The sequence below is a fragment of the Phyllopteryx taeniolatus genome, chromosome 4 (genome assembly GCF_024500385.1).
Source record: "Phyllopteryx taeniolatus isolate TA_2022b chromosome 4, UOR_Ptae_1.2, whole genome shotgun sequence".
In the NCBI taxonomy this organism is placed as follows: domain Eukaryota; kingdom Metazoa; phylum Chordata; class Actinopteri; order Syngnathiformes; family Syngnathidae; genus Phyllopteryx; species Phyllopteryx taeniolatus.
The window spans coordinates 3,744,422-3,771,563 of NC_084505.1; the positions used below are offsets into that span (position 1 = coordinate 3,744,422).

The 27,142-nt window shown below is 45.0% G+C and overlaps 1 protein-coding gene across 4 annotated transcripts; it reads right to left on the reverse strand.

Annotated features, from left to right (window-relative positions):
* Positions 1 to 225: 225 nt before the first annotated feature.
* Positions 226 to 22,776, reverse strand: LOC133477395 (docking protein 2-like). Of its 4 annotated transcripts, XM_061772072.1 has the most exons (8): positions 22,618 to 22,776; positions 21,947 to 22,025; positions 3,812 to 3,948; positions 3,619 to 3,729; positions 3,426 to 3,495; positions 3,002 to 3,195; positions 1,208 to 1,343; positions 226 to 1,138 (listed from the first exon to the last, which is right to left on the reverse strand). In XM_061772072.1, exons 1-8 carry the CDS (start codon positions 22,672 to 22,674, stop codon positions 411 to 413), a joined length of 1,512 nt encoding a protein of 503 aa, XP_061628056.1. In that variant the 5' UTR covers positions 22,675 to 22,776; the 3' UTR covers positions 226 to 410. The 4 variants fall into 4 exon arrangements, with proteins under 4 accessions (XP_061628056.1, XP_061628055.1, XP_061628054.1 ...); XM_061772071.1 differs by having other exon boundaries at positions 226 to 1,343; positions 3,002 to 3,168; XM_061772070.1 differs by having other exon boundaries at positions 226 to 1,343; positions 3,002 to 3,174.
* Between the last annotated feature and the right edge of the window lie 4,366 nt (positions 22,777 to 27,142).

A 27,142-nucleotide genomic window follows, 5' to 3' on the forward strand; every position in this document is an offset into this window, starting at 1 on the left:
AAAATGAACTACAGTATATTACAATTAGATTTAGCCTTTTGTAATTTTACTCAGGTTTCTGCATGATCAATTACGCCAACAAAGTGAAAGAGAAATGCCAATATAACATGCCATACTGTGAATCAGTGCATGTTTCAGTGTGTGTGACATGGTATTTCAATACAAAATCCCTTTTCATAAACACCAGGAAATCAATTTAGATTAATTCTTGGTTCACACCGCTGCTGTTTTTCATATCAATAGACATTTTTTATTTAAAAAGGCTAAAAATAGATTGAATACATACAATTGTATATACATCTGAAAATGAAAATGTGGACCAGGCATGCGCATTTCATTTTGGAAGGTGAGGCTATTCAGCCCGGGGACTTACTGTAATGCCTTAATGTAGATTTTCATATTCGGCTGAATTAAATGATGCCCAGGTTTTCATAGATGACATCGTCAGTAGAGGTGTCAGAAATTTTGGTAGCAGCGATGCTGCTGGCTAAGGATGATGAAGATGGGGGAGGTGGGGTTGCAGAGGGACTCGATGATGGAGGTGTTTTATTCACTTGAGCATAGAGGTGGGCAAATGGATCTGGTTTGGTTTCAGCTTTATCAGAAACTTCATCTTCCTTACTCACAGGTACAGTATAAATTGGTTCATCCTCTGTAAAATTCCTATGTTGTTCACTCCACTTGGCATTTGATTCATTCTTGCCCAGACTGACATTATCATACACCTCAGAATAAACAGAGTCTGGGTCACTGATAATGAAGCAAGAGTGTGGGGTGAATGTGTTCGAAACTGTATTTATATATTTTTTTGAAGTTGGAGGATGGAGGGGAAGAACACTTGCAGGGTCTATGTAGACGTGAGACACGGTAGCTTGAGGTTTTGGTACATTTTGGATGCAGTCAGCTGGGTTGGCATATTCAGCTTCAAATTGGCAACCATGAAGACTTCCAGAGGGATTGCCAAATTTTGGGACCACTGGGAGAGGCATAAGTGTGATTGGAGCTGGCTGTATTGACTGATTTTCTGATGAATGAGCGGGATCATCTTGACATCCCGTATTGTCCTCTGTGACTTGAGATGTCTTTACTTGTGTCCTCCTGTTTTCCAGAATGGAGGGCACACTTGTCATAGCGGCGACTTTGGGGAGAGGGGAATTAGTGTGTATGTTTGGTACTAAAGCGTTGTGTTCTTCCTGGTGAAGGTTACCTGATGTAACAGCTAAAGTCTTTTGCTTGATGGTGCTTTGAATCAGGTTGAATATTTTCTCAGATTGTTCTGTTTCAAAGGTGAATGTTCCAGGACCACTGTTACATCGTCTTCCTGCTTCAATGGTTAATGTCAGCTGGTAAAAGCAAAACAAAACATTACAAGTTACTGCATAATCTCAAATGACGGAGTAGTCGGGCCTCACTGAAAAGATACAATTTTACTAAATTATGATAAACTCAAACTATTTATTCCAAGATGTTTTAAGGGAATACAAGTTTAATATCACGAGAATGCAGCGCAAATATAACAAGAAACATATATGCTGTGATGAATGCTGAGGATTTTTGTCACATTTAGTAAAGGTTTGATGAACAATGGACGATAATCGTCATCATCATCATTATCATCATCATCAGTATGAGGAGTCTAATGTGATTTTGCCAACTTTCGTGCTTCGGAGAAAGCACTATACGGGCTGACTCATTTGATGGGATTATTTCAATTTCAGTGCTTTTAACAAAGATTTAATGAGTATTAGTAAGATTCATTCATTCATGATTCATTCATCTTCCGTACAGCTTATCCTCACTACGGTCACAGGCGTGCTGGAGCCTATCCCAGCTATCTTCGTATTAGTATTAGCCAATGAATATATTGCAGGTCTCTCTACAGTAGAGCGACAGCAAGTGCTCGTTTTCAACTGTTACTGGTTTGTGTGCCACTTACTCCATCCATCCATCCATCCATTTTCTGAGCCGCTTCTCCTCCAATGAGTCTCCAATGAATGCATGTTTTTGGGATGTGGGAGGAAACCGGAGTGCCCGGACAGGCACTCAGAACTGTGAGGCTGATGCTCTAACCAGTCGGCCACCGTGCCGTGCCACTTGCTCATTAAAATTATTACATACTTAATCATAAAATTACAACTTTATTTCTCATAATTGTACATCTTTTTATCCCTACATGTGGCCACATACTTCTTTGTATTCTATGCTTTTGATCCATCCCATCCCCAAGACCAGATCCAGATCTTGAGTCGGTACAGTCAGTAAGTAGCATTTAACAATTTCCCATAATTTCTTGACTCTGTTATAATTATATAGTATATTACATTATACATTATAGTATAATGTGTATATATATATATATATATATATATATATATATATATATATATATATATTGCCCTGCGATTGGCTGGCAACCAGTTCAGGGTGTACCCTGCCTCCTGCCCGATGATAGCTGGGATAGGCTCCAGCACTCCCTGTGAGGATAACCGGCTCAGAAAATGGAAAATGGATGGATATGGATATATATATATATATATATATATTTATCCATATCCATCCATTTTCCATTTATATATATATATAAATACACGTAAGTGCTGGGAAAGTGGCCCCGTTTCCAGAGATGGAGAAGGAAGGAGCTCCTGGAGATAATAGAAAAAACAGAAGGGAAGCAGCTGTGCAGTCAGCCCTGTAGAACTTTGTCTCAAAGCCTTGAAGATCATGAAGGATAAAGTTACTGAAGATATTTGAATATTTCTTTCCAAAACCTAAAAAACCCTGATTATACTTACATTTTTTAGCATGGATACCGGTAATTTGGGGGTGCGTATTGTACATAGGTACAAGTAAAATTTTCATGTGGCTCTTCTGTTTTCTCAAGAAGACAGAAGTGAATTAGGAGTAATATTGTAAAACATGTTCATGTAATCTGCAAATCAATGAACATTTATGCTAATCCCTCAGAATCTTGTTAATTATTGTGATATTTGAAAGCCCTTACCTTATCTTTACCATATCGCCTCAGCAGTTCATATGGCCACTGTCCAACAATGTTCACCTTCTGAGTATCTTTCAGAAGGAGGGTCTTTTGTCCAACCTGGAGCCAGTATGCACCCTGCAATCCACAACGTATTGCTGCATCTGTCCTTTGCACCACCACACAGAAATCTGTGGCTGGAAAAATGGTACAAAGGGCTGTGTACAAAAAAGTGTTTTGTGTGTCATTGTGCAGAATTTTATTTTCAAACTAGACTACACTGTTATCTTTATGAGTTACCCAAAGACTGTTCTATTTTGTCCCCTAACTGGCTATTGGAGACCTAGCGTTGAAAGAAAATATTTAATTTAAAATAATGTTACATTGATTGAAAGGGGTTGGGGAGTCCTTTGTTGGGAAACATTAAAATAACTACAGTTGATGTTACCGTCATTTGCTGTTGCATATATCTGATTTTCCTCCATGTGAAGCTGATTAGTGCCTGAGTGAGTGCGCTTCTGAAGAAAGAGAAATATCACAGATTAACAATCCCTAAAACCTTTTGGTTCAGAGAGGAAACTAAGGAAACACAAGTAAAAAGCAGTGACAGCAATAAATCACAATACAATTTCTGGTTCAACCTGAAACGTTCTTTGGCAAAGTTTCTCTACCCAGTCCACACAGTCATCTTTTTGTGTAGCAAACACCATCGTTCTCCCCTGTGACTCCACACAAAAAGCTGACATGTTTTCCTGCAATAAGATAGCATTTTTAATCAACTATTGTTCATTTATAGTACGCTATGTGGAAATTCGATATGATAATTACAGATACCATGGGACAGGCTTCAGCATTTGGTGGAAGTCTCAGCACACTAATAAGCTCAGATAGTCGGACCACTTTGACCTTGCTTTCTTGAGGCTGCTGGTGTCTCTTCAACCCTGCACCATAATCTCTTCCTCCATCACCACCTGCAATATACATAATGATGAACATAAATATTTCAGAATAGTGTGCATTCTCAGATAGTGGCCTCTGCTCTAGCCACTGGGCCTCAGCTCTTTGCGGGGAGTGTTCTACTTTCGATAAGTAAATATCTCTCCCCAAACATTTGACTTTTTTTTCCCCTTCAAGAAAAAAAATAACAGTAGGCGTAACTATGTTGACTATAGCCACACTGTAACAACGTGCTGCAAATTTATGATGGATTTATAACAGCATATCAATGTAATTTCCATCCATCCATCCATTTTCTGAGCCGCTTCTCCTCACTAGGGTCGCGGGCGTGCTGGAGCCTATCCCAGCTGTCATCGGGCAGGAGGCGGGGTACACCCTGAACTGGTTGCCAGCCAATCGCAGGGCACATAGGAACAAACAACCATTTGCACTAACAGTCATGCCTACGGGCAATTTTTAGAGTCTCCAATTCAGGCATGTTTTTGGGATGTGGGAGGAAACCGGAGTGCCCGGAGAAAACCCACGCAGGCACGGGGAGAACATGCAAACTCCACACAGGCGGGGCCGGGGATTGAACCCGGGTCCTCAGAACTGTGAGGCTGACGCTCTAACCAGTCGGCCACCGTGCCGCCTTCAATGTAATTTATAATTGTAAAATTGTCATGTAACGCCCTGCCCTCTCTCTCCCCTCCCCTCTCTCTTTGAGCACCTGTCTCCAATCAGCCCTCGTCACCACCTACATATAAGCCTTCCTGATCCCGGACATCCTTGCCAAAGTATTGCAGTAACTTCCAGCGATACCACAGCCCATTTCCCTCACGTAAGCCACTCTATTCCTCGTTCCCTTTTTGACTCCTGTGTCTCTCCTTGTTCTCAGTGTGTTCCCCTGTGTTTCTGATCCACATCATTCCTGCCGCCAAGCCAGCCGCCTGTCCTCTCCACTGCCTGCCACCTGTCTGTGCCACTGCCTGCCAACCCACCCAGGACCACCTCCATTACCTTTCCTAAATAAACTGTTCATCAAAATCTATCTGCCTCCGCTGCTCTTGGGTCCAGCTCCTCCTCTCCGTGACAGAATACTTTGGCCATTATGGACCCAGCAACTCCGGAGGTGCTTAAGAATGCACTCAGCATCCAAGGTGCCCACATAGGAAGAAAAGAGTCTCCAAGAAATCATGGAATCCCTACACTCCCTCACGCAACAAGTATCCCTCCTTTCTCAACAGATGCAATCCGTTCGATTCCCCGTAAGTACCCATACCGAATCCACAGACTCTGAGCCTCCCCACTTCACTCACAAAGAACCACATGTACCTCCACCCAAACCCTACTCTGGGGACTTAGGCGGTTGTAGCCAATTCCTCCTTAACTGCACCCTTGTTTTCAACCTGCAACCATACAGTTATCCCACCAAACGATCCAAAGTAGCATATGTCACTCACCTCCTCCACGGCAAAGCAGCAAAATGGTCCACTCACTTATGGCACAACTCCTCCCCGGTACTCCATTCATTCGATTCAGACTGCGAGAGAGAGCACATGAGAGGGTGCTCCGCTTCCACAAAAACCCTCCCACTCGGAGCACCACGCCGTCAGCTTCTCACCCGCCTCCTGCACAATCTACTGCACATTTGTCCCTCCCCGTTGCACCCAATGAGCCTATGAAAATTGGTAAAACATGTTTAGATCCACAGGAACGTCTGCGTCGTGTCATCCAGTGGCTGTGCATTTACTGCGGTCAATCTGGTCATTTTACTTCCTCTTGCCCCCGCCGACCAAATGATCAGACTCACCGCGAACCGAGAGAGTCGTGATGAGCCAAACCTCCATTCTCTCTAGCTCTCCCTCACCAGCTCCAAATCCCTCTCCAACCACTTCCGTCCCTGAAAAAAGTCACAGCCCTGGATGGCTGAGTCATTTCCCCTGTCACCCATCAAACAGTGCCTATCACGCTCCTCATTTCCGGTAATCACTGCGAAAACATTTCCCTCTTTGTCATTCCTTCCCCTGAGACCCTCTTAGTTATTGGTATTCCCTGGTTCCAACTTTACAACCCGCCATCGACTGGACTCATTTATCCATCACCAGATGGAGTCCTTGTTGCCATTCCCACTGTCTGCTCTCTGCCATTCCATCCTCAGAAGATCCACCACCCTCTGCTGCCCAAATGGACCTCTCACAAATTCCTGAAGAGTATCGTGACCTCTCCCCAGTATTCAGCAAAGACTTGGCAATCTCTCTACCTCCCAACCGCCCGTACGACTGTGCCATGGACCTCTTGGTGGGAGCTCCACTTCAATCTCTCCCGTCCGGAGAAAAAAAAAGCAATGGAGGATTACATCAGAGACTCACTGGCTGCTGGACTCATACGCCCCTCCTCATCTCCGGTTTTTCTTCGTGGGGAAAAAAGACACCACTCTCCACCCCTGCATAAACTACCGAGGCCTCAATGACATAACCGTAAAAAACAAGTCACCGCTACCTCTTATTGACCCGTCCTTTGAACCCCTCTGCAAAGCTCAGATATTCACCAAATTGGACCTCCGTAACGCCTATCACCTCATCCGTATCCGAGAGGGTTACGAATGGAAGACTGCCTTCAATACCTCTCCCAGACATTTCGAGTACCTGGTCATGCAGTTTTGCAATCACTGATCCATGACGTCCTCCGTGACATACGAACTGGTTTGTTTTCGTATACCTTGATGACAGCCGCATCTTCTCCCGCTCCCCCGAAGAACACCGCATCCATGTGCGCAAGGTCCTCCAGCGCCTCCTCGAGAGCCGCCTGTTTGTCAAACCTGGGAAATGTCATGGGTGTGTGTTCCGGGTTTTGTCTTCCCCCCTGTTTCACACACACCTGCTCCTGTGAGCATCTTCACCACCTGTGCCTCGTTCACCCTAATTACCCCTTGTATTTAACCTCGTGTCTCATTCCCTCTCGTCGCCAGTTCGTTGTACCTTGTCGTCGCGTTCCAGCATTCCTTGTTTCCACGTCACAGACTCATAGTAAGATTTGACCCTGTTCCGATTATCGACCTCGCCTCTTTGCCTCATGTTTTTGGATACTGTTGCCTTTCTTGGATTGCCTGCCTGTGTACCGACCTATGTCCGTATATTAAACCTCTCTTTTTGGAAACTGTCCATTTGTTTTGGAGTCGTGCATTTTTGGGTCCTATCCTCTGTTCCGTTCATGACAGAATGAACTGGCCATAACATGAACCCAGCAGACTCAGACCCGGTGCGCAAAGCCCTTCAAGCGCAGGGTCAACGCCTCTCGAAGCAGGATGAGCAGCTTGCTGCCCTCCACCTTTATCTTGAGGGACTGTCAAGGCATCAGGACAATATGATGAGACAGGTGGCCTCGCAATTTGAACTTCTTATGAAAATTATTCAAGAGAAGGAACCAGTTGGCACCACACCCAATATTATTGGTATTTCCATGTGAAGCAGTCACCATGCAGCCACCTGCCACCTCCGCTGCTGTCTGCCCACAGCTCTCTCGACCGGAGAGGTTCTCTGGAGATTCTGGGAACATTAAGCCGTTCATCACGCAGTGCGAACTCCACTTTGAGCTCCAGGCAGCTGCCTTCGGCACCGAGCGGGCAAAAATCGCTTTCGTCATTTCCCACCTGACTGGTCGTGCGGAGGCGTGGGCTACTGCTGAATGGAGCCGCAATTCCGCCGCGTGTCATTCATGGGCTTTTTTCGTCAAGACTATGGAGCAAATTTTTCAATTTTCCACACCAGATCGTGAGGCAGCTCGCTCCCTTGTCACCTCACAACAAGGCAAGCGGAGGGTGTCAGATTACGCGATTGAGTTTCGCATTCTAGGAGCTGAGAATCATTGGAATAATCGGGCGCTACTCGATGCCTTTTTTCAAGGACTATCCCCCGCCGTCAAGGATCATTTAGTCCCGCTAGACCTGCCGAGCGACTTGGATACTCTCATCGCTCTCGCCGTAAAAATTGAAAAGAGGCTTTTGGATCGCGAGCTGGATGGAGATCGGCGGAGGGCTGCGTCACCGCGCACTTGGAGGACAAGCCTCGGTGACCAGCCAAACCAAGGCAGATCCCCTGGTTCCGGTCTCAACCCACTGACTAGCCACCTGAGGAACGTCAACGCCGGCTGAGGGAAGGGCGGTGCTTCTACTGCAGTCAGTTGGGTCATTCCGTGAGCAACTGTCACGTCAAAGTTGACGGTGCCGGTAGCAAGGGCACGGGAGAGGTGAGTCTGAATTTCATGAAGGAAGGTTCTTCCTAAAGTGACACTATGCTCTCCTGATCAAGAAATTCATACACCTGTATAAATTGACTCTGGTTCTGACGCTAACTTACTTAACTCCCTCCTCGTTAAACGTATGCACCTTAGAACCTTTCAAATAAAACGCCACCGCAACACCTATGCTGCAGACGGCAGTTTTATGGGCAAGATCACTCATCGCACCCAAACACTTACATTGACATTTCCTGATTCTCACTCGGAACGCATTAGTTTTCATGTTTTTGACACCATGAATCATGACCTTATCTTAGGGAACCCATGGTTGAAATTACATAACCCCCACATTGACTGGTCCTCTGGGCAGGTTATGTCATGGGGCAGCAATTGCGCCCGGAACTGTTTCAAACTGCCATGTGATGTTCAGGGCTATGTTTCTCAGGACACTCCACAGACCCCATCTGGGGATCCTGATTTATCTCAAGTGCCCACCTGTTACCAGGATATTAAAGATTTTTTTTCCAAGTCCAAGGCCAAATCCCTTCCACCCCACAGACCTTATGACTGTGCTGTTGACTTGCTGCCTGTAACCACTCCCCCACGAGGGAGGTTGTTCTCTCTTTCAGGGCCGGAACACAAGGCCATGAAGGAATACGTGGAGGAATCACTGGCAGCCGGGATCATTCGCCCATCTTCATCCCCTGCCGGAGCAGGATTTTTCTTTGTGGACAAAAAGGACAAGACCCTGCGACCCTGTATCGATTACCGGGGTCTCAACGAGATAACTGTAAAAAACAGGTACCCTCTTCCTCTCATCTCCACCGCCTTTGAGTTCCTGGAGGGAGCCAAGATTTTCACCAAACTGGACTTAAGAAATGCATATCATCTAGTCAGGATAAGGGAGGGGGATGAATGGAAAACAGCATTCAACACACCAACGGGACATTATGAGTATTTGGTAATGCCTTTTGGACTTACTAACGCTCCAGCTGTTTTCCAAAACCTTGTCAATGATGTCCTGCGTGACATGTTGAATGTTTATGTTTTTGTCTATTTGGATGACATTTTGATATTCTCCCCGGATGAGGAGACTCACATTATTCATGTCCTCTCTGTATTGCAGCGGTTACTGCAGAATCAACTATATGTCAAGGCTGAGAAATGTGAGTTCCACAAGGCGTCCGTTTCTTTTCTGGGTTTCGTCCTGGCTCAAGGTGAAGTCAAAATAGACCCTTGCAAAGTCGATGCTGTTATTAATTGGCCTACTCCCACGTCACGCAAAGATGTACAAAGGTTCTTAGGGTTCGCAAACTTCTACAGAAAATTCATCAGAAATTTCAGTTCTATAGCCTCTCCTTTGCATGATCTTACCTCGCCACACAAACCTTTTGTATGGAACCCGCTTTGTCAGGCAGCTTTTCAAAAACTTAAATCGAGCTTTACCTCTGCTCCCATCCTTACTTTGCCAGATCTCAAACAGCAGTTTGTGGTAGAAGTCGATTCGTCTGATGCCAGAATAGGAGCAGTGCTCTCCCAGAAATCTCTCAAGGATGATAAATTACATCCTTGTGCTTTTCTCTCCAAAAAACTGACCCCAGCTGAGAAAAATTATGACATCGGTGACCGTGAACTGCTGGCAGTCAAGGTGGCTTTGATGGAGTGGAGGCACTGGCTAGAGGGGGCACAGACTCCGTTTTTAGTATGGACAGTTCACAAGAACCTTGAGTATATTGAAACTGCTAAAAGATTTAATGCGAGGCAGGTGAGATGGGCTCTGTTCTTCACTAGATTTAATTTCATGTTATCCTACTGACCTGGTTCTAAAAATGGTAAGCCAGATGCTTTGTCACGTATTTTCTGCGAAGAGAATTCTTTGTCCGACCCTAAGACTATTTTGCCCAAGTCATGTTTCATTTCCGCTTTTGTTTGGGACATTGAAACTGCGGTTAAAGGGGCTCTGAGAAACACTCTGAGCCCTGAAGATTGCCCTGAAAACAGGCTTTATGTGGTTCCGACCTTAAGGGGAAGAGTCATCCACTGGGCTCACACGAACCGAACTGTATGTCACCCAGGCATTGCCAAGACTCAATCAGTGGTCGGACAGCGCTTTTGGTGGCCTAATGTTAGGAGGGATGTTATCGATTACGTCAACGCTTGCCAGGTATGTGCTGCTAACAAATCCTCTCGTCAACGTCCTTCTGGGGAGTTGCGACCCCTCCCAATACCACAACGTCCTTGGTCAGACATTTCCGTAGACTTTGTGACAGGATTACCGGCCTCGAAAGGTAATACCACAATTCTCACCGTAGTTGACAGGTTCTCTAAAATGGCTCACTTCATTGCACTCCCGAAACCCCCCTCAGCTAAAGATACTGCAGAGTTAATGATCAATCAGGTATTCAAATTCCATGGTTTCCCCAAGAATGTGGTGTCTGATAGGGGTCCCCAATTCATTTCGCAATTTTGGAAGGAGTTTTGCAATCTCATAGGTGCTACCGTCAGTCTGTCATCTGGGTTTCACCCTGAAACCAACGGCCAAACCGAGAGGCTGAACCAGGACCTGGAGACTGGGCTCCAATGTCTAGCTTCACAGGAGCCGCGATCCTGGTCTCAGAAACTGGTTTGGGTCAAATTCTCCCACAATTCCCTCCCCTCTGCATCCACTGGTCTATCGCCTTTTCACGTTGTGCATGGTTACCAACCATCACTGTTTCCTCCCATAGCCCCAGAGTCCACAGTTCCAGCGGCATTGACCTTGGTGAGACGCTGCAGGAGGACCTGGGAGCGAGCCCGCCAGATGCTGCTGCGTCAGGGACGGTCCTACAAAGCCGCTGCTGACCGTCGGAGGACACCGGCCCCGAACTACAAAGTGGGTCAGCGAGTTTGGCTCTCGACCAAACATATTCCACTCCGGGTGGAGTCCAAGAAGCTCGCTCCCAGGTTCCTTGGGCCCTTCCCCATCACAAAGATCATCAACCCTGTCACCGTGAAGCTGAGACTCCCAAGGTCGATGCGGGTCCACCCTGCTTTTCACGTCAGCCTACTCAAGCCAGGGACCCCTCTGGTCCCGCCTTCCAAGCCCCCTCCTCCCCCCCGGTTTGTGGATGGGGGCCCTGTCTTCTCTGAGAAGCGGCTGTTGTCGTCTCGTCGGAAGGGGGTTTCAATATCTGGTGGACTGGGAGGGCTATGGGCCTGAGGAACGTTCATGGGTGCCGTCTGCATTTATCATGGATGATTCGCTCATTCGGGACTTCCATGTTGCGCATCCAGGGGCCCCGGGGCTATCTGGGGCCGGCCGTTAAGGGGGGGTACTGTAATGGGTGTGTGTTCCGGGTTTTGTCTTCCCCCCTGTTTCACACACACCTGCTCCTGTGAGCATCTTCACCACCTGTGCCTCATTCACCCTAATTACCCCTTGTATTTAACCTCGTGTCTCATTCCCTCTCGTCAACAGTTCATTGTACCTTGTCGTTGCGTTCCAGCATTCCTTGTTTCCACGTCACAGACTCACAATAAGATTTGACCCTGTTCCGATTATCGACCTCGCCTCTTTGCCTCATGTTTTTGGATACTGTTGCCTTTCTTGGATTGCCTGCCTGTGTACCGACCTATGCCCGTATATTAAACCTCTCTTTTTGGAAACTGTCCATTTGTTTTGGAGTCGTGCATTTTTGGGTCCTATCCTCTGTTCCGTTCATGACAAGAAATGTGAATTCCACCTCTCCTCAGTACATTTTCTCGGTTACATCATTGCAAAAGGACAACTGCAACCGGACCCCGCCAAGATCCAAGCCATCACCGACTGGCCCAGCCTCACTACCCGGAAAGAACTGCAACGCTTCCTTGGATTTGCCAACTTCTACCGTCGATTCATCTCCAACTACAGCAAGGTCGCCATCCCTCTCACCAGCCTCAGATCCATCAGCTCCCCCTTCCAGTGGACCCCAGCAGCCTCCCAAGCATTCAGTGAACTCAAAACCCTTTTCAGCAATGCTCCCATTTGCGCCACACTGACCCCTCCCTCCAGTTCGCGGTGAAGGTTGACGCCTCGGACTCCGGAGCTGGAGCTGTCCTCTCGCAGCGGGACCCCACGACCCAGAAACTGCACCCCTGTATTTTTTTTTCCCATCGCCTTTTCCCTGCAGAGAGGAATTATGATGTCAGCGACCGAGAGCTGCTGGTTATAATATGGACCCTGCAGGAATGGAGGTACTGGCTGGAGGGGACTGAACCGCCATTTATCATTTGGACTGACCACAAAATCCTCGCTTACCGACGTTCTGCTAAATGTCTCAACCCTCGACAAGCTCGCTGGGCACTATTGCTGAGCAGGTTCAATTTCAGTCTCTCCTTCCATCCTGGTTACCGTAACACCAAGGCAGATGCCCTATCCCGTATTCACTCACCACCCTCCAGCTCAGCAGAACCCAAACCCATTCATCCTTCATCCTGTTTCATTGGAGGTGCCACGTGGAAGATCGAGCAGGTGGTCAAGGAGGCTCCAAAAAACCAACCTGATCCCAAGACTGGGCCTCCATACCGCCTGTTTGTACTGGATTCCGCACGTTCTAAACTCCTACAGTGGGCACACAACTCAAAACTAACTCACCCTGGCATCACCCGTACTACCCAGTTCATCCAGCAGCACTTCTGGTGGCCCAGCCTCTTCAAAGACACCCGAGCGTTCATCCAAGACTGCTCCCTCTGCGCCCAAGGGAAGTCTTCACACCAGCCCCCAGCTGGTCTGATGCGCCCCTTGCCGATTCCTAACCGCCCTTGGTCTCACATCGCTTCGTTACTGGCCTGCCCCCCTCAGAAGGTAACTCAGTCATTCTCACTATCATCGATCGCTTTTCCAAATGTGTCCATTACGTGCCCCCGTCCACCCCCTCCTCCTTGTCTTGCATGTGTTCAAACTCCATGGTATCCCCATCGACATTGTCTCCGATTGAGGTCCCCAGTTGTCTTTACAAGTCTGGAAGGAATTCAGCCAGGCGGTGGGCGCAGCAGCCAGTTTGTCCTTGGGATATCATCTGCAAACCAACGGCCAGACGGAGCGGGCTAATCAATTCCTGGAATCAGCTCTCCGCTGTGTGGCCGCACGCAAACCCTCCTCATGGAGTACCTTCCTCCCGTGGATCGAATACGCTCACAACTCCATCAGCAGTGCCGCTTCCGATATGTCCCCGTTCATGGCTGGTTACCAACCCCCATTATTCAAAGAACAGGAGCAGACAGTTGCAGTCCCCGCCATTCAAGACCACCTCCAGAGAATCCAGGCTGTGTGGAAGGACGTCCAGGCGGCGTTGACCCGGTCCACCGTAGGCAATAAACAGCTTGCGGACCGTCATCGCTCCCTAACGCCCGAATACAAGGTGGGCCAATCTGTCTGGCTTTCTTCCCACGACCTACCACTTCAAAACTCACTCCGCGCTTCATTGGTCCTTTCCCCATTACCAAAATCATCAATCCCACTCCCATCCAATTGAAACTTCCGCAGTCCTTAAATATTCACCCAACATTCCATGTCTCTTTGCTTAAGCCTGTCTCCACCTGCGCCCTGAGCCCTCCGGCCGACCGAACACCCAAACCCCCCGGATTATAGACGACCTTCCAGCCTTCACTGTGTCGCGCATCCTCGACATGAGGCCTAGGGGGAGGGGGTTCCAGTACCTAGTCGACTGGGAAGGGTATGGGTGGGCGTGGATTTACCAGAAGCTCATCCTAGATGCCTCTCTTCTGGATGACTTCTATACGGCTCGCCCGGGGAAGCCTGGGAGGACGCCGGGAGGCATCCTTTGAGAGGGGGGTACTGTCGTGTACTGCCCTGCAGTACCATTATTGGAGCCTGGAGGCTTTGCGCCCTCTCTCCTTCTCTCTCCCTGCCCTCTCTCTTTCAGCACCTGCCTCCAATCAGCCCTCGTCACCACCTACATGTAGGCCTGCCTGTTCCCGGAAATCCTCACCAAAGTATTGCAGTAACTTCCAGCAGTACCACGGCCCTATTTACCTCACGTAAGCCACTCTATTCCTCGTTCCCTTTTTGACTCCTGTGTCTCTCAGTGTTTTCCCGTGTTCCTGCCGCCAAGCCAGCCGCCTGTCCTCTCCACTGCCTTCCACCTGTCCGTGCCACTGCCTGCCAACCCACCCAGGACCACATCCATTACCTTTCCTAAATAAACTCTTCATCATAATCTATCTGCCTCCGCCTGCTCTTGGGTCCAGCTCCTCTCCATACGTCACAAAAATACTATTAAATAGTCATTCCTTGCAGCTAAATTAACAGTTAAATCAGTCATTCAACAATAATAGTAAATAAATGTAATGTATCACCATAAGACCACATTTTAGAATGAATAGCTGTAAAAACAAAAAACAACGATTGATTAACAGTATAGTATCTTATTGTAGTTCATACTAAAATACTGTTTGTCATCTCTCACATGTAAATTAAGTCAATGCTGATTTCACACGAACAAACTGTAATTTAATAGTATTTTTCTTCAAGTTGTAGAAGTGGCGCTATCATCCCCCCACATGTCCAGACATTATCTATCAGCATCTTACCGATGATTGAGGGCTTATGTTTCAATTTTGGTGGCAACACTCCATAACTAGTCAAACTCCTCACATTAGTCATCTTTGAGTGAGAAGACGTGACTCTACTGTCTTTGGATAGCGAAGCCTCCACTCAAAATCGGCATTGTCCATTATTGTTTTGTCTGCATGATCATTGAACTGTTGACATTTAAGATAATGTTTTATTAAGTCTGTTTCTTTAGGTCAGGTTGCTGAAATTGGCATGGCAAGCTCTGTAGCTAGTTTCAGCTCAAATAGGTCAAGGGGCACTTCCAGAAATTCATCAATGGTTGGTGGGGTGACCGCAACCAATCATTGGGGGTGCTGAGATCCACTTTTTGTGATGATGAAACTAATCCCTGAGGGGTTGGGGGGCTGCTGATGGAAACCTATCATTGGGGGGGTTATGCTGAGAGAACTTCTCCGCTATGTGACTTACTGGTGAATGGGGTGGCCAAGAAATTTATATGGGTGGCTGTGGCCACCCATGGACAGCCCCTGTTGGTGCCCCAGAATAACTCTCGACGTTGTTTCTTAATTTTGTAAGGTTTGGCATCCTATTATTTTCTGATTTAGCTTAGTTTTTGATCACATGATCAGTATTTGATGGGCCACCATGTTAGCGGTTGGAATCGAGGGGGCACCGGAACAAAACAATGCGTCAAAAACAAACATGGCGGTGAGTGACGTCACGTTAATAAAAGGTAATTGTCTCTGTTATATTCTTTCTGGCGGCGCCTGTATCGAAAAGCGGTAAAAATTAATCTTAACTTAATATATAGAATTAAAAGAACTGTAAGGACCTGCTCACTGGCCTCTCTAATTGAGCGATAGGACAGCTATAGCACATCCAGAGTGTTGCTGCTCGAGTCCTGACTAGAACCAGGAAATATGACCATATTGGCCAAGTGATTAGGTCTGTGCAATTGCTTCCTGTCGCTCAGAGAATATACAGTACTTCAAAACAGCTCTACTTGTGTTCAAGTCTCTTCATGGTCTAGTGCCAAAGTACATCTCTCTCTGTTGGAGCCATACGAACCTTCTCGGGCTCTGAGAACCTCAGGGATTGGTCTCCTGCTGGTCCCCAGAGTCAGAACCAAACACTGCGAGGCTGCGTTTCAGTTTTATTGTGCTAAAATATGGAACAGTCTCCTAGATGTCAGACAGGCCTCAACTCTGACAATCTTCAAATCCATCCACAAAGCAGTTACTGTATTTAGTTGTGTATATGGCATTGGAAAGTATTTCTTCTGGACTGCTCACTTTTAATGAAATGACTTAATCATTTTTGTTTTGTCGAATGATTTTATCTTCTTGTAATTTTATGTAGCTTTAAAGTGCTTTGAATTGCCTTATGTACAATTTCTGCTCTACAAATAAACTTGCGTTGCCTTATAATGTAAATGTTATAACATATAGAAAGCCCTCAAAATTTAGGAAACTAAATCATATCTCATCTTACTATCATAATTAAAGCAGTCAGGCAGGTGCATCTATCATAAGTGGCACGAGGAAACAAGTAGAAAACAGTTAGCTTCTAACTGGACTGCATTATTGATGGGAACCAAGGATAAAACACAAATACATGCACAGAAATTGCTTGAGGCAATCACACACAACACTACCTTTACAAAAGCATTTGTAAAAATAAAGTGTCAATTAGAGGTCTGTTACTCTCTGCAGTTCAGTAAATAAACATATCTGACCATTCAGGATCAAATCCGATACAGACGTTACTATTTTGATAAATAACAAAACAAAAGAATAAAATCATCCAAAATTATGATGATTATTGTTGCTAATATTATAACTAGCTCCCACGTTCAAAGAACATGCATGTTAGTTTAATTGAAGACTTTGCATTCTCCTGAGGTGTGCATGTGAGTGTGAAATGTTCATTGATTGTATGTTTGTCTACAAGTGCCCTGCGATTGTCTGGTGAGCAATCCAGGGTGTACCCCGCCTCAGCTTGGATAGGCTCCAGCACACCCATGAGCCGAAATGAGGATAAGGGATATAGAAAATGTATGTGTTAATAAATAATAATAATAATAATAATGTGATGTGAGCATCACTTATGAGTGAGTGCTTATATAGTAATAATTATGTCTTATGTATTATATTCTAGGTTCACAATCAGAGGAGATACTTCTCTAAATTGTATCTAAGACAGTGGCTAGCCTCTTTACTACCATCACAGAAACATATAAGCTAGTATATACAGCTTGAGTCACTTGAGATAATCAATGATGCAAAATACAGAGATTTCCCCCCCCATGGAGAAGAAGGTTGGGAGACAAGATCAAGAAGGCACAGAAGCAAGTCCGTCAACCAGGGACTTATGAGAGTCAGGTCCTAGATGGGAAGAAAAAAGCAAATGGTCCAAGGATGACCTTGGACTTCTTGAACACCTAACCTTCAATTCAATTCAACATGCTGGCAATTTTTGGACTTGAGTTCGTTGCCACATTTCTGTGGGGCCAATTATATATTACTCGTGCACTCACTGTAGTAGTCTCGCCACGCTGCACTATTTGCATATCTGTTGTTGACCAATACTGGCCACTCATGCCAGAGTAGCATCTGCTCCATTTGCACACTGATCGAGGAGTATCTGCAACATTTGCACAACCAACATTGTCCCAGATTATTGCGCTACTCGTCACTTTAAACTGCATACACTCCTTGAAGTCTCGGCGCCCTTTGTACAATGGTCATTGACTATTGCAATATTAGTCATTCGAACTGCTCTAAGTGCTAGAGGACTCTGCATCTTTTGCACAATTGTCAAAAAAATAATAATAATGTACCGGCATTTCCAGATAACTATTAACCCTTTATTGCTCAGTGACTGTTTTTTTTCCAATGTCTTTATGTCTCAAAAGTGTTCTCTGTCTGTTGTCGTACTAGAGCGGCTCCAACTACCGGAGACAAATTCCTTGTGTGTTTTTTGGACATACTTGGCAAATAAAGATGTTTCTGATTCTGATTCTGACCTAAAGACTCCTAAACAAACATCTGCGAGTCAAGGCCAAGAGAACAAAAGGCCCTGCTGTCTTTATGGAGGGTTCCGATGCCCTTTGTCCCAGTGAGAATCCAAGGAGGTCTGCTTCAGCAAAGTAATCAAACTACTTATATGCACATTTTACTTGTAATACAAATCGAAATACCCAGCGGATCAAAAGTTGAACTAGATATCACTGATATCAAGACACAAAAGCTATTCACCATGATTAAGGGTTCGATTCAAAGTCCAGCATCATGAAACTCAGAGAGCAAAGAGAAGAGGGAGATTAAAAGGTGTCACAGCATTGATCCATGGTGAAATAATAAGCGTCCATAAATATATGAAAATTGTATCTGAGACCTCAAGACAACACAAAAAATGGCTCCATTTTTTACAGGAGCATTACAATTCACAAAATCATCCTAAACACCCACCACCAAATTGTATTTTGTATTTTTTCACTTTCAAATTCATCCTGCAGGCCAGATTGTACCACATAGTGGGCCGCATTTGGCCCGCAGGCCATATGTTTGACAAACCTGATGAAGTGAAGTGTCATTAGGCAACATAGCGGGACATTAAGATGTTAATATTGTGAGACGTAATTAGGTTGGCGCGGCACAGTGACTACTGGTTAGCACATCCGCCTCAGAGTTCTGAGGACTTTGGTTCAATCCGGCCTCGCCTGCGTGGAGTTCGTGCCTGCGTGGGTTTTCTCCAGGTACTCCGGTTTCCCCCCACATCCCAAAAACATGCACGGTGGGTTAATTGAAGACTCTAAATTCTCCATAGGTGTGAATGTGAGTGTGAATGGTTGTTTGTTTATATGTGCCCTGCGATTGGCTGGCAACCAGTTCAGGATGTACCCTGCCTCCTGCCCACAGTTAGCAGGGATAAGCTCCAGCATACCCGCGACCCTAGTGAAGATAAGCGGTGTAGAAAATGGATGGATGAAATTAGGTTGGGTAAAAATCTTTGGTAAAAATTTACAACTTTATCCAAAGCAGTTAACACCATAGGCATTCAACACAGTGGGCCTAATTTTCGAGGGCATTGCAACTGTGCCCCAGGGGCTGGTTAGACCAGTGTTGGTAATTTCGTAGACTACATACACTGTTTGTATTTACAGCCGACTTCATTCGCCACCAATCAAAGTGGCTCCTCTCATTCCCTTTAAATGTGACGCAATGACACTTGATGGCGACATCTCTGTGCAGAAGAGAACCACACGTGAGCGGAGCATTGTCACTGTTCTTGGTTGGTGTAGCAACAGACAATGTGGGTGGGTACCCTTATTAAATACAGAATGAACTGGTGATAACGGCCGGCGACTGGCTGGAGCTCAGTATCTGTCTTCCCGTGCCCCAAAATCGCGTTAGACCGGCAGCCTACCTTGCCCTAGTATTTTGACATGATCTGAGCAGATCTAAGTTTCGAATCATTCAGCCGGGCGCATCGCCAAGGACACACCCTCTCTGCGACAGGACACCCAGCTTGGCACAGACCAGTTTGCCAAATTGGCAAACGCGCAGCGAGCCGTGTGCTTGCGCAAAAGTCAGAATCCGCCGGCATTTTGCACCCCGCCGCAGATTAGTCGCCCAGCGCATTATTTTATCGCCTTGTATGAGCATATTTACATTTTTTATATAATCCATGGTTGATTCATCAATGCAAATTTCAAATGTATTGCTGGAAAATAGCAAATGAAAAACTTGAATTAAGCCCAAATGGACATTTTCTTGCAAAAAAACACTGTAATAATGGCTGGCTGAAATTTGATCATAAAGGAGTACTTTAGTGTAAGGTCTTCTTTGTCATCATTGGTGGAAGTAATAATAAATGTGTGAAACAAACCATCCATCAATTCTCAATACCGCTTATCCTGTTCAGGGTCACAGGGTGATGGAGCCAACCCAAGCTGACTTTGGGTGAAAGATGGACTATACCCTGTTCTGGTCACCAGTCAGTCGCAGGGCACATATAGACACGGACAACCATTCGCACTCAGACTGACACAGTCCCTGAGTGGGAATTGAACCCATGCTACCTGTACCAAAATCATGCGACTGTACCACTACACCACCAGTTACTGTGAAACAAATAGGTAATGCAAACCAAGAAAATGATTTCAAAACTTTGTATTTATATGACATGTCGGCAGAAACATTTCTAACAGGATTGCATGATGACTTTTGTGTCATTTTCTTGACTCAAACCACACTTTTTTGTCATCACAATCACTGCCATAATTACACGTCACCACAGACACGAACCTCCCTCCCTCCTCATCACTACCGAATTGAAGCATTTCTTATCATGGCAGCCACTTGGACACTTTTGGGTCAGCTCACTAAGTGCGGAGGTTTCAAATTGACTGCTCTCATGAATATCCAGTGTTGGTGTTTATTTCATCTTTTGGGAGCCATTTACGTCATCATTGATCAAAACTCTTTCAAATGAACACCCTCTGAGCTACTTCCTTTTTGCAGCTTGAGCACTCTTCGCAAATTTGCAAGGAGCCTTGTAATTTAAGGCTGATTTTGTGTTCTCTTTTTTAAGTAATGTTTACATTTTTATGTTATTTTTTAAAGGATTATTGGACTCATTATATGTCGTGTGTATACCAGAGATGCACGCGTGCAAGTGCAAGCAAATAAGAGAACATGTGCATCCGGTGAGCTTACATAACGCCATCTCCACAATCCTGGGGTCTATTTAAGCTGTCAAATTTATTTTTCATCTTCTGCTGCTCACCCTGCTGCTGCATGCATATTTTTGTTGCTCACACATGCACGCACGCACACACACACACACACACACACACACACACACAGACACACAAACACACACACACACAGACACGCACACATCATCACCAGCCAGTTGCCACCTATGCCTGTGTATGTATTTGAGGCAATTGAGTTGTGTATAAAATCTTAAATAGTCATCCAACCATCCATCCATCCATCCATGACTTAATTATGCATTAGTAATTTACAGTATTGTGATTCAAGCCCAGTTCTCACTCAGTCACAGTTTGAATGTGAGTATGAATGGATGTCTGTTTCTACTGCATCTGATTGACTGTCGACCCGTTGAGGATGTAGTCTGTCTTTATGAAGGACAAAAAATACTGGTTTGTGGACTTTTTGACTATTCCTGTTAATCATTATAATTGTACTGACTCTTCCCCCTCTAGGTTCAAAAGGCAGAGGTAACCTTTTCATTACATAAATGATCCCGACCTGCCATTGTTTTACTCATTTGATGTTTCATGCACCTCTGGGCTTTTGCTGTAGTTTTCGTTTACCATGGTGTGTTGTTTGGGAAGACGTGTATACGCCATTGATCAGTAAATTTGATTAGATATCTCAAAATGACTGCTCACAATGATTTGATGTTTGTAGGGTTCATCTGATTTGTAGCACTTATTATTGAGGTCAGATTCAGATCTAGATTATCCGAGTTCCAAAGTGGGCCAGATTGGACAAAAAAATAATGTGAGTTGTGACTCAAACAAGATTTTCCCCATCTTATTGTTGTGTCCCTATCATCTGTGTAAAGCCACAGGAGTATATAAGGGGATAGGATTGCTGGAAGCTCGACCGGGGTGTGACGTTTCATATTCGAGACTCACAAGATCTGCCATCTTGGTGGGCCTAGTTAGCGTTTTCCTGCATGTATTCTCAGATCCCAATATATAAGTTTAAACTAACGTTATACAGGATAAATGCTTGCCAAATAAAAAGTATTGGTACCTGTGTGTTATGGTCAACAACAAAAAAAATCAAATAAAATAACAGATGTAAGATCAGTATACCTCCTATTAACTGAATGTGTGTGTGTGTTCGAATTCCCCAATATCAAACCGACACTCATTTATGTACACACACACACACACACAAACACACACACACACACACACAAACACACACACACACACACACACAGTTGCCTTCATGGACCACAACTGGCATCCATCTATCTATCTATCAGTTAAGAGTCTTAAGAGAAGTGTACTGAGAATGATGTGCTTGTTTACATTTTGGTACTTACTATACTGTGTTGGCATGTAAAGTCTGCACTAGGTTGCTCATTTAATGTGGCTTCAACTACACTAATATTTCTGTTATTGGTTTATGTTGATGACATCATTCTTCAACAATAAAAAATAAAATAAAATAACAGATGTAACATCAGTATACCTTCTATTAACTGAATCTCCAATCGACCCACTCCATTGCTGCTTGGTGGCACCAGTGACAACAACACTGGCTTCCATTTCTAAAAGGAAAGAGAAAAATATACAAGAACAAGAGAGAAGACACATTTGGTTAGATGTTTTAGTTTTAGTACTTTATTTAGAAGTAGAAACATAGTATCCAATAAAAGGACAGATGGTGTTTTCCCTCATTGTGGTGTCTTAAGTATCTGCTGTCTGTCAGTGCTGTACAGGAATCTGTAGCACAGAAACTGGTTGTGTTTCAACATGCTCATTTGGGCTCTGCTCCTGCTTGCTTACTTGCACAATACAGTTGTACACGTTTGACAAAAAAGGAAAGAATGAAAGTCGTTATCATTAAATTATTTCAATAAAGCAATAAATAATGATAAAACTGGCAGAATTTCAATTAGGAAAATGGTTATGTATTATTGTGTAGTTAGACTGTTTGTGAAGTTAGTCTTTTTATTAACTGTGTGATTCCAATGAAGAATAGCTGCTCCTCTTATCGTATGTGGGAGGTGAATAGTTTCGATAATCACATACAAACGAAATATTACAGTATTTGCAGGCTAACTTTGTCACAAAGAAAACATCATTTTCACTCGATGATCAATACGTCAGCGCAATAAGTTCAAACAACTGCATACTTACTTTGCCAGCTTTGCGCGGTTGAAGGTAAACTGTCCCTGTTTTCGTGTGAGAGTCCATCAAGAAAGCACAAACATTATTACGGATCTTTGGATTCAATGAGAACACGAGCAACTGGCTTTTGCCTTCTTTTTTTCCCCTCTTAGGTAAGGGCGTGTCGATATCCAGGAATGCTTGTAATATGAGCCTCACCTGGAAGTGTGATTTTAAGTTGAAGAAATAGAACTAGTTCAGGAATATTTTACAACCCCAATTCCAATGAAGTTGGGACGTTGTGATAAACATAAATAAAAACAGAATAGAATGATTTGCAAATCATGTTTGACCTATATTTAATTGAATACACTACAAAGACAAGATATTTAATGTTCAAACTGATAAAGTTTATTGTTTTTAGCAAATAATCATTAACTTGGAATTTTATGGCTGCAATACGTTCCATAAAAGCTGGGACAGGGTCATGTTTACCACTGTGTTACCTCACGTTTTCTTTTAACAACATTCAATAAACGTTTGGGAACTGAGGACACTAATTGTTGAAGCTTTGTAGGTGGAATTCTTTCCCATTCTTGCTTGATGTACAGCTTCAGCTGTTCAACAGTCTGGGGTCTCTGTTGTTGTATTTACGCTTCATAATGCGCCACACATTTTCAATGGGAGACAGGTCTGGACTGCAGGCAGGCCAGTCTAGTACCCGCACTCTTTTACTACGAAGCCACGCTGTTGCAACACGTGAAGAATGTGATTTGGCATTGTCTTGCTGAAATATGCAGGGGCGTCCATGAAAAATACGTTGCTTGGATGGCTTCTCCAAAACCTGTAGGTACCTTTCAGCATTAATGGTGCCTTCACGGATGTGTAAGTTACCCATGCCATTGGCACTAACACAGCCCCATACCATAATAGATGCTGGCCTTTGAACTTTACGTCCATAACAGTCTGGATGGTTCTTTTCCTCTTTGGCCCGGAGGACACGATGCCCACAATTTCCCAAAACAATTTTAACGAGTCCACAGAACACTTTTCCACTTTTCATCAGTCCATCTTAGATGAGCTCGGGCCCAGAGAAGCCGCCGGCGTTTTGGGGTGTTGTTGATAAATGGCTTTTGCTTTGCATAGTAGAGTTTGAAGATGCACTTCCGGATGTAGCCAGTTCGGCGCTATTTTATGATATTGTTCCTGAGCCCTTGTGGTAATATCACTTACAAATTGATGTCGGTTTTTGATGCAGTGCCGCCTGAGGGATCGAAGGTCACGGTCATTCAATGTTGGTTTTCGGCCTTGCTGCTTACATGCAGTGATTTCTCCAGATTCTCTGAACCTTTTGATGATATTATGGGCCGTAGATGATGAAATCCCTAAATTCCTTGCAATTGTACGTTGAGGAACATTGTCCTTAAACTGTTCGACTATTTCCTCACGCACTTGTTCACAAAGAGGTGAACCTCGCCCCATCTTTGCTTGTGAATGACTGAGCAATTCAGGGAAGCTCCTTTGATACCCAATCATGGCATCAACCTGTTCCCAATTAGCCTGTTCACCTGTGGGATGTTCCAAACAGGTGTTTGATGAGCATTCCTCAACTTTCTCAGTCTTTTTTTGCCACCTGTCCCAGCTTTTTGGGAACGTGTTGCAGCCATAAAATTCTAAGTTAATGATTATTTGCTAAACTCAGTAAACTTTATCAGTTTGAACATTAAATATCTTGTCTTTGCAGTGTATTCAATTAAATATAGGTTGAACATGATTTGCAAATCATTGTATTCTGTTTTTATTTATGTTTAACACAATGTCCCAAATTGATCGGAATTGGGGTTGTACTTAATGTCATAGGAAGCACATTTTTGAAATATAATACCAAGTAGAAGGAGCAATAATATGTATAATGTAATGTAATGTGTAATGTAATATCCTGCAGATTATTAATAATATTATGCATGGATGAACAAGCCTCCTATATTGCATAGGAAAGGAGAGAAAGTGAAAAAACAATACATGTAACGGTCACTGACTTTGGAAAGTTCCTCACAGAATGTTTAATTGCCTCTGTACATGCTTTGTCAACTCTGAAACAACAATGAATATGTTCTTGAAAAAACATTGTAAGTGATAAAACATATCTTTCTAAATTAATTAAGATACGAGTAAATCAGTTTCTGCTCTATATTTTCTTTCTTTCTTTGATTACGATCGGACCTCAACCAAAGAATTCTTGGAAGGTCTGCTGATCTGGCAAGCAACAATTAAAAGTAAATCTCTTTATCTTTGACGTAGTATTAGCTTTGGGTCGAATTAAATCCATCCATCCATTTTCTGAGCCGCTTCTCACTCGGGTCGCGGGCGTGCTGGAGCCTATCCCAGCTGTCATCGGGCAGGAGGCGGGGTACACCCTGAACTGGTTGCCAGCCAATCGCAGGGCACATACAAACAAACAACCATTCGCACTCACATTCACACCTACGGGCAATTTAGAGTTGTCAATTAACCTACCGTGCATGTTTTTGGGATGTGGGAGGAAACCGGAGTGCCCAGAGAAAACCCACGCAGGCATGGGGAGAACATGCAAACTCCACACAGGCGGGGCCGGGGATTGAACCCCGGTCCTCAAAACTGTGACGCAGACGCTCTAACCAGTCGTCCAATGTGCCGCCACTCGAATTAAATCACTCATGACAGTTAAAATAGACTGTGGTTTGAGGCTTTTTTTAGAAGGATTATCAAAAATCTGGTAGGCAGATGTATCCTGTTTTTTTATGGTTGCTGTAATTAACAAAGAAATACTGTGTTGTGTGGGTGGGTGGTTATGTGCATGCGTGCGTCTGTGTGTGTGTGCATGTCTGTATGTAATTGCGTGTGAGCGATATATAACATAACATATACAACATTTCACTGTCAGTTCTAGAATCTCTTGAATGAGGATCATCATACCCTCAGAGCAAGGTCACCTTTCGCGATCCACTTACACTACACCGTGTGCATGAAGTGCTTGCTGTTTGGGGTGCACACTGTCTGTCTTATCATTTGTTTCTGCTGACATTTCTTTGACAGAGAGACACCCAGTCAATGTGATATTTTATTATTCCATAGATTAAACAAATGCAGATGACAGCATAATTATTGGAAAGCAAAACTACTGTATGATGAACAGATAGGTACTTGTCAAGTCTTGTGACATGCATGTTTGCACTGATGCTGATTATTGTTGATATAAACCTCAGGGGCGGCACGGTGAACGACTGGTTAGAGCGTCAGCCTCACAGTTCTGAGGACCGGGGTTCAATCCTGTGTTTGGAGAGTTTGCATGTTCTCCCCGTGCCTGCGTGGGTTTTCTCCAGGAACTCCGGTTTCCTCCCACATCCCAAAAGACATACATGAATTGGAGACTCTAAATTGCCCATAGGTGTGAATGTGAGTGCGAATGGTTGTTTGTTTGCATGTGCCCTGCGATTGTCTGGAAACCAGTTCAGGGTGTACCCTGCCTCCTGCCAGATGATAGCTGGGATAGGCTCCAGCACGCCCGCGACCCTAGTGAGGAGAAGCGGCTTAGAGAATGGATGGATGGATTAACCTAAGGGTGGTTAAGTATTTGCTATGCCTCTTCCAAGTTCTCAGTCGATAGGCCCGATTGAGTCTTGTTTGTATTAGCAGGGTTTGTCAGTCTTCATGAATGGATTTTTTCAGTAAACAAGAGGAAAATAATGGTTTATTTGATTAGCCATAATCACAAAGTAGCAGATAAATTAAATAAAATGAATCAATTAATCCCCTCCTTGAGCCGTCACCTTATCGTGGTGGAGGGGTTTGTGTGTCCCAATGATCCTAGGAGCTAAGTTGTCTGGGGCTTTATGCCCCTGGCAGGGTCACCCATGGCAAACAGGTCCTAGGTGAGGGACCAGACAAAGCATGGCTCAAAGACCCCTTATGATGACGACAAATGATGGACTTGGTTTTCGCTTGCCCGGACGCGGGTCACCGGTGCCCCCCACTGGAGCCAGGCCTGGAGGTGGGGCTCGAAGGCGCCTGCACCCATGGGGCCCGGCCGGGCACAGCCCGAAAGGGTAACGTGGGTCCCCCTTCCCATGGGCTCACCACCTGTGGGAGGGGCCATTGGGGTCGGGTGCAGTGTGAGCTGGGCGGTGGCCGAAGGCGGGGACCTTGGCGATCCGATCCCTGGCTACAGAAGCTGGCTCTAGGTACGTGGCACCTCTCTGGCAGGGAAGGAGGTGTGTGAGGTCGAGAAGTTCCGACGAGATATAGTCGGACTCGCCTCCACACACAGCTTGGGCTCTGGTACCAGTCCTCTCGAGAGGGGTTGGACTCTCTTCCACTCTGAAGTTGCCCACAGTGAGAGGCGACGAGCAGGTGTGGGTATACTTATTGTCTCCCGGCTTGCCGCCTGTACGTTGGGGTTCACCTCGGTGGACGAGAGGGTAGCCTCCCTCCACCTTCGGGTGGGGGGACGGGTCCTGACTGTTGTTTGTGCCTATGCACCAAACAGCACCCTTTTTGGAGTCCTTGGAGGGGGTGC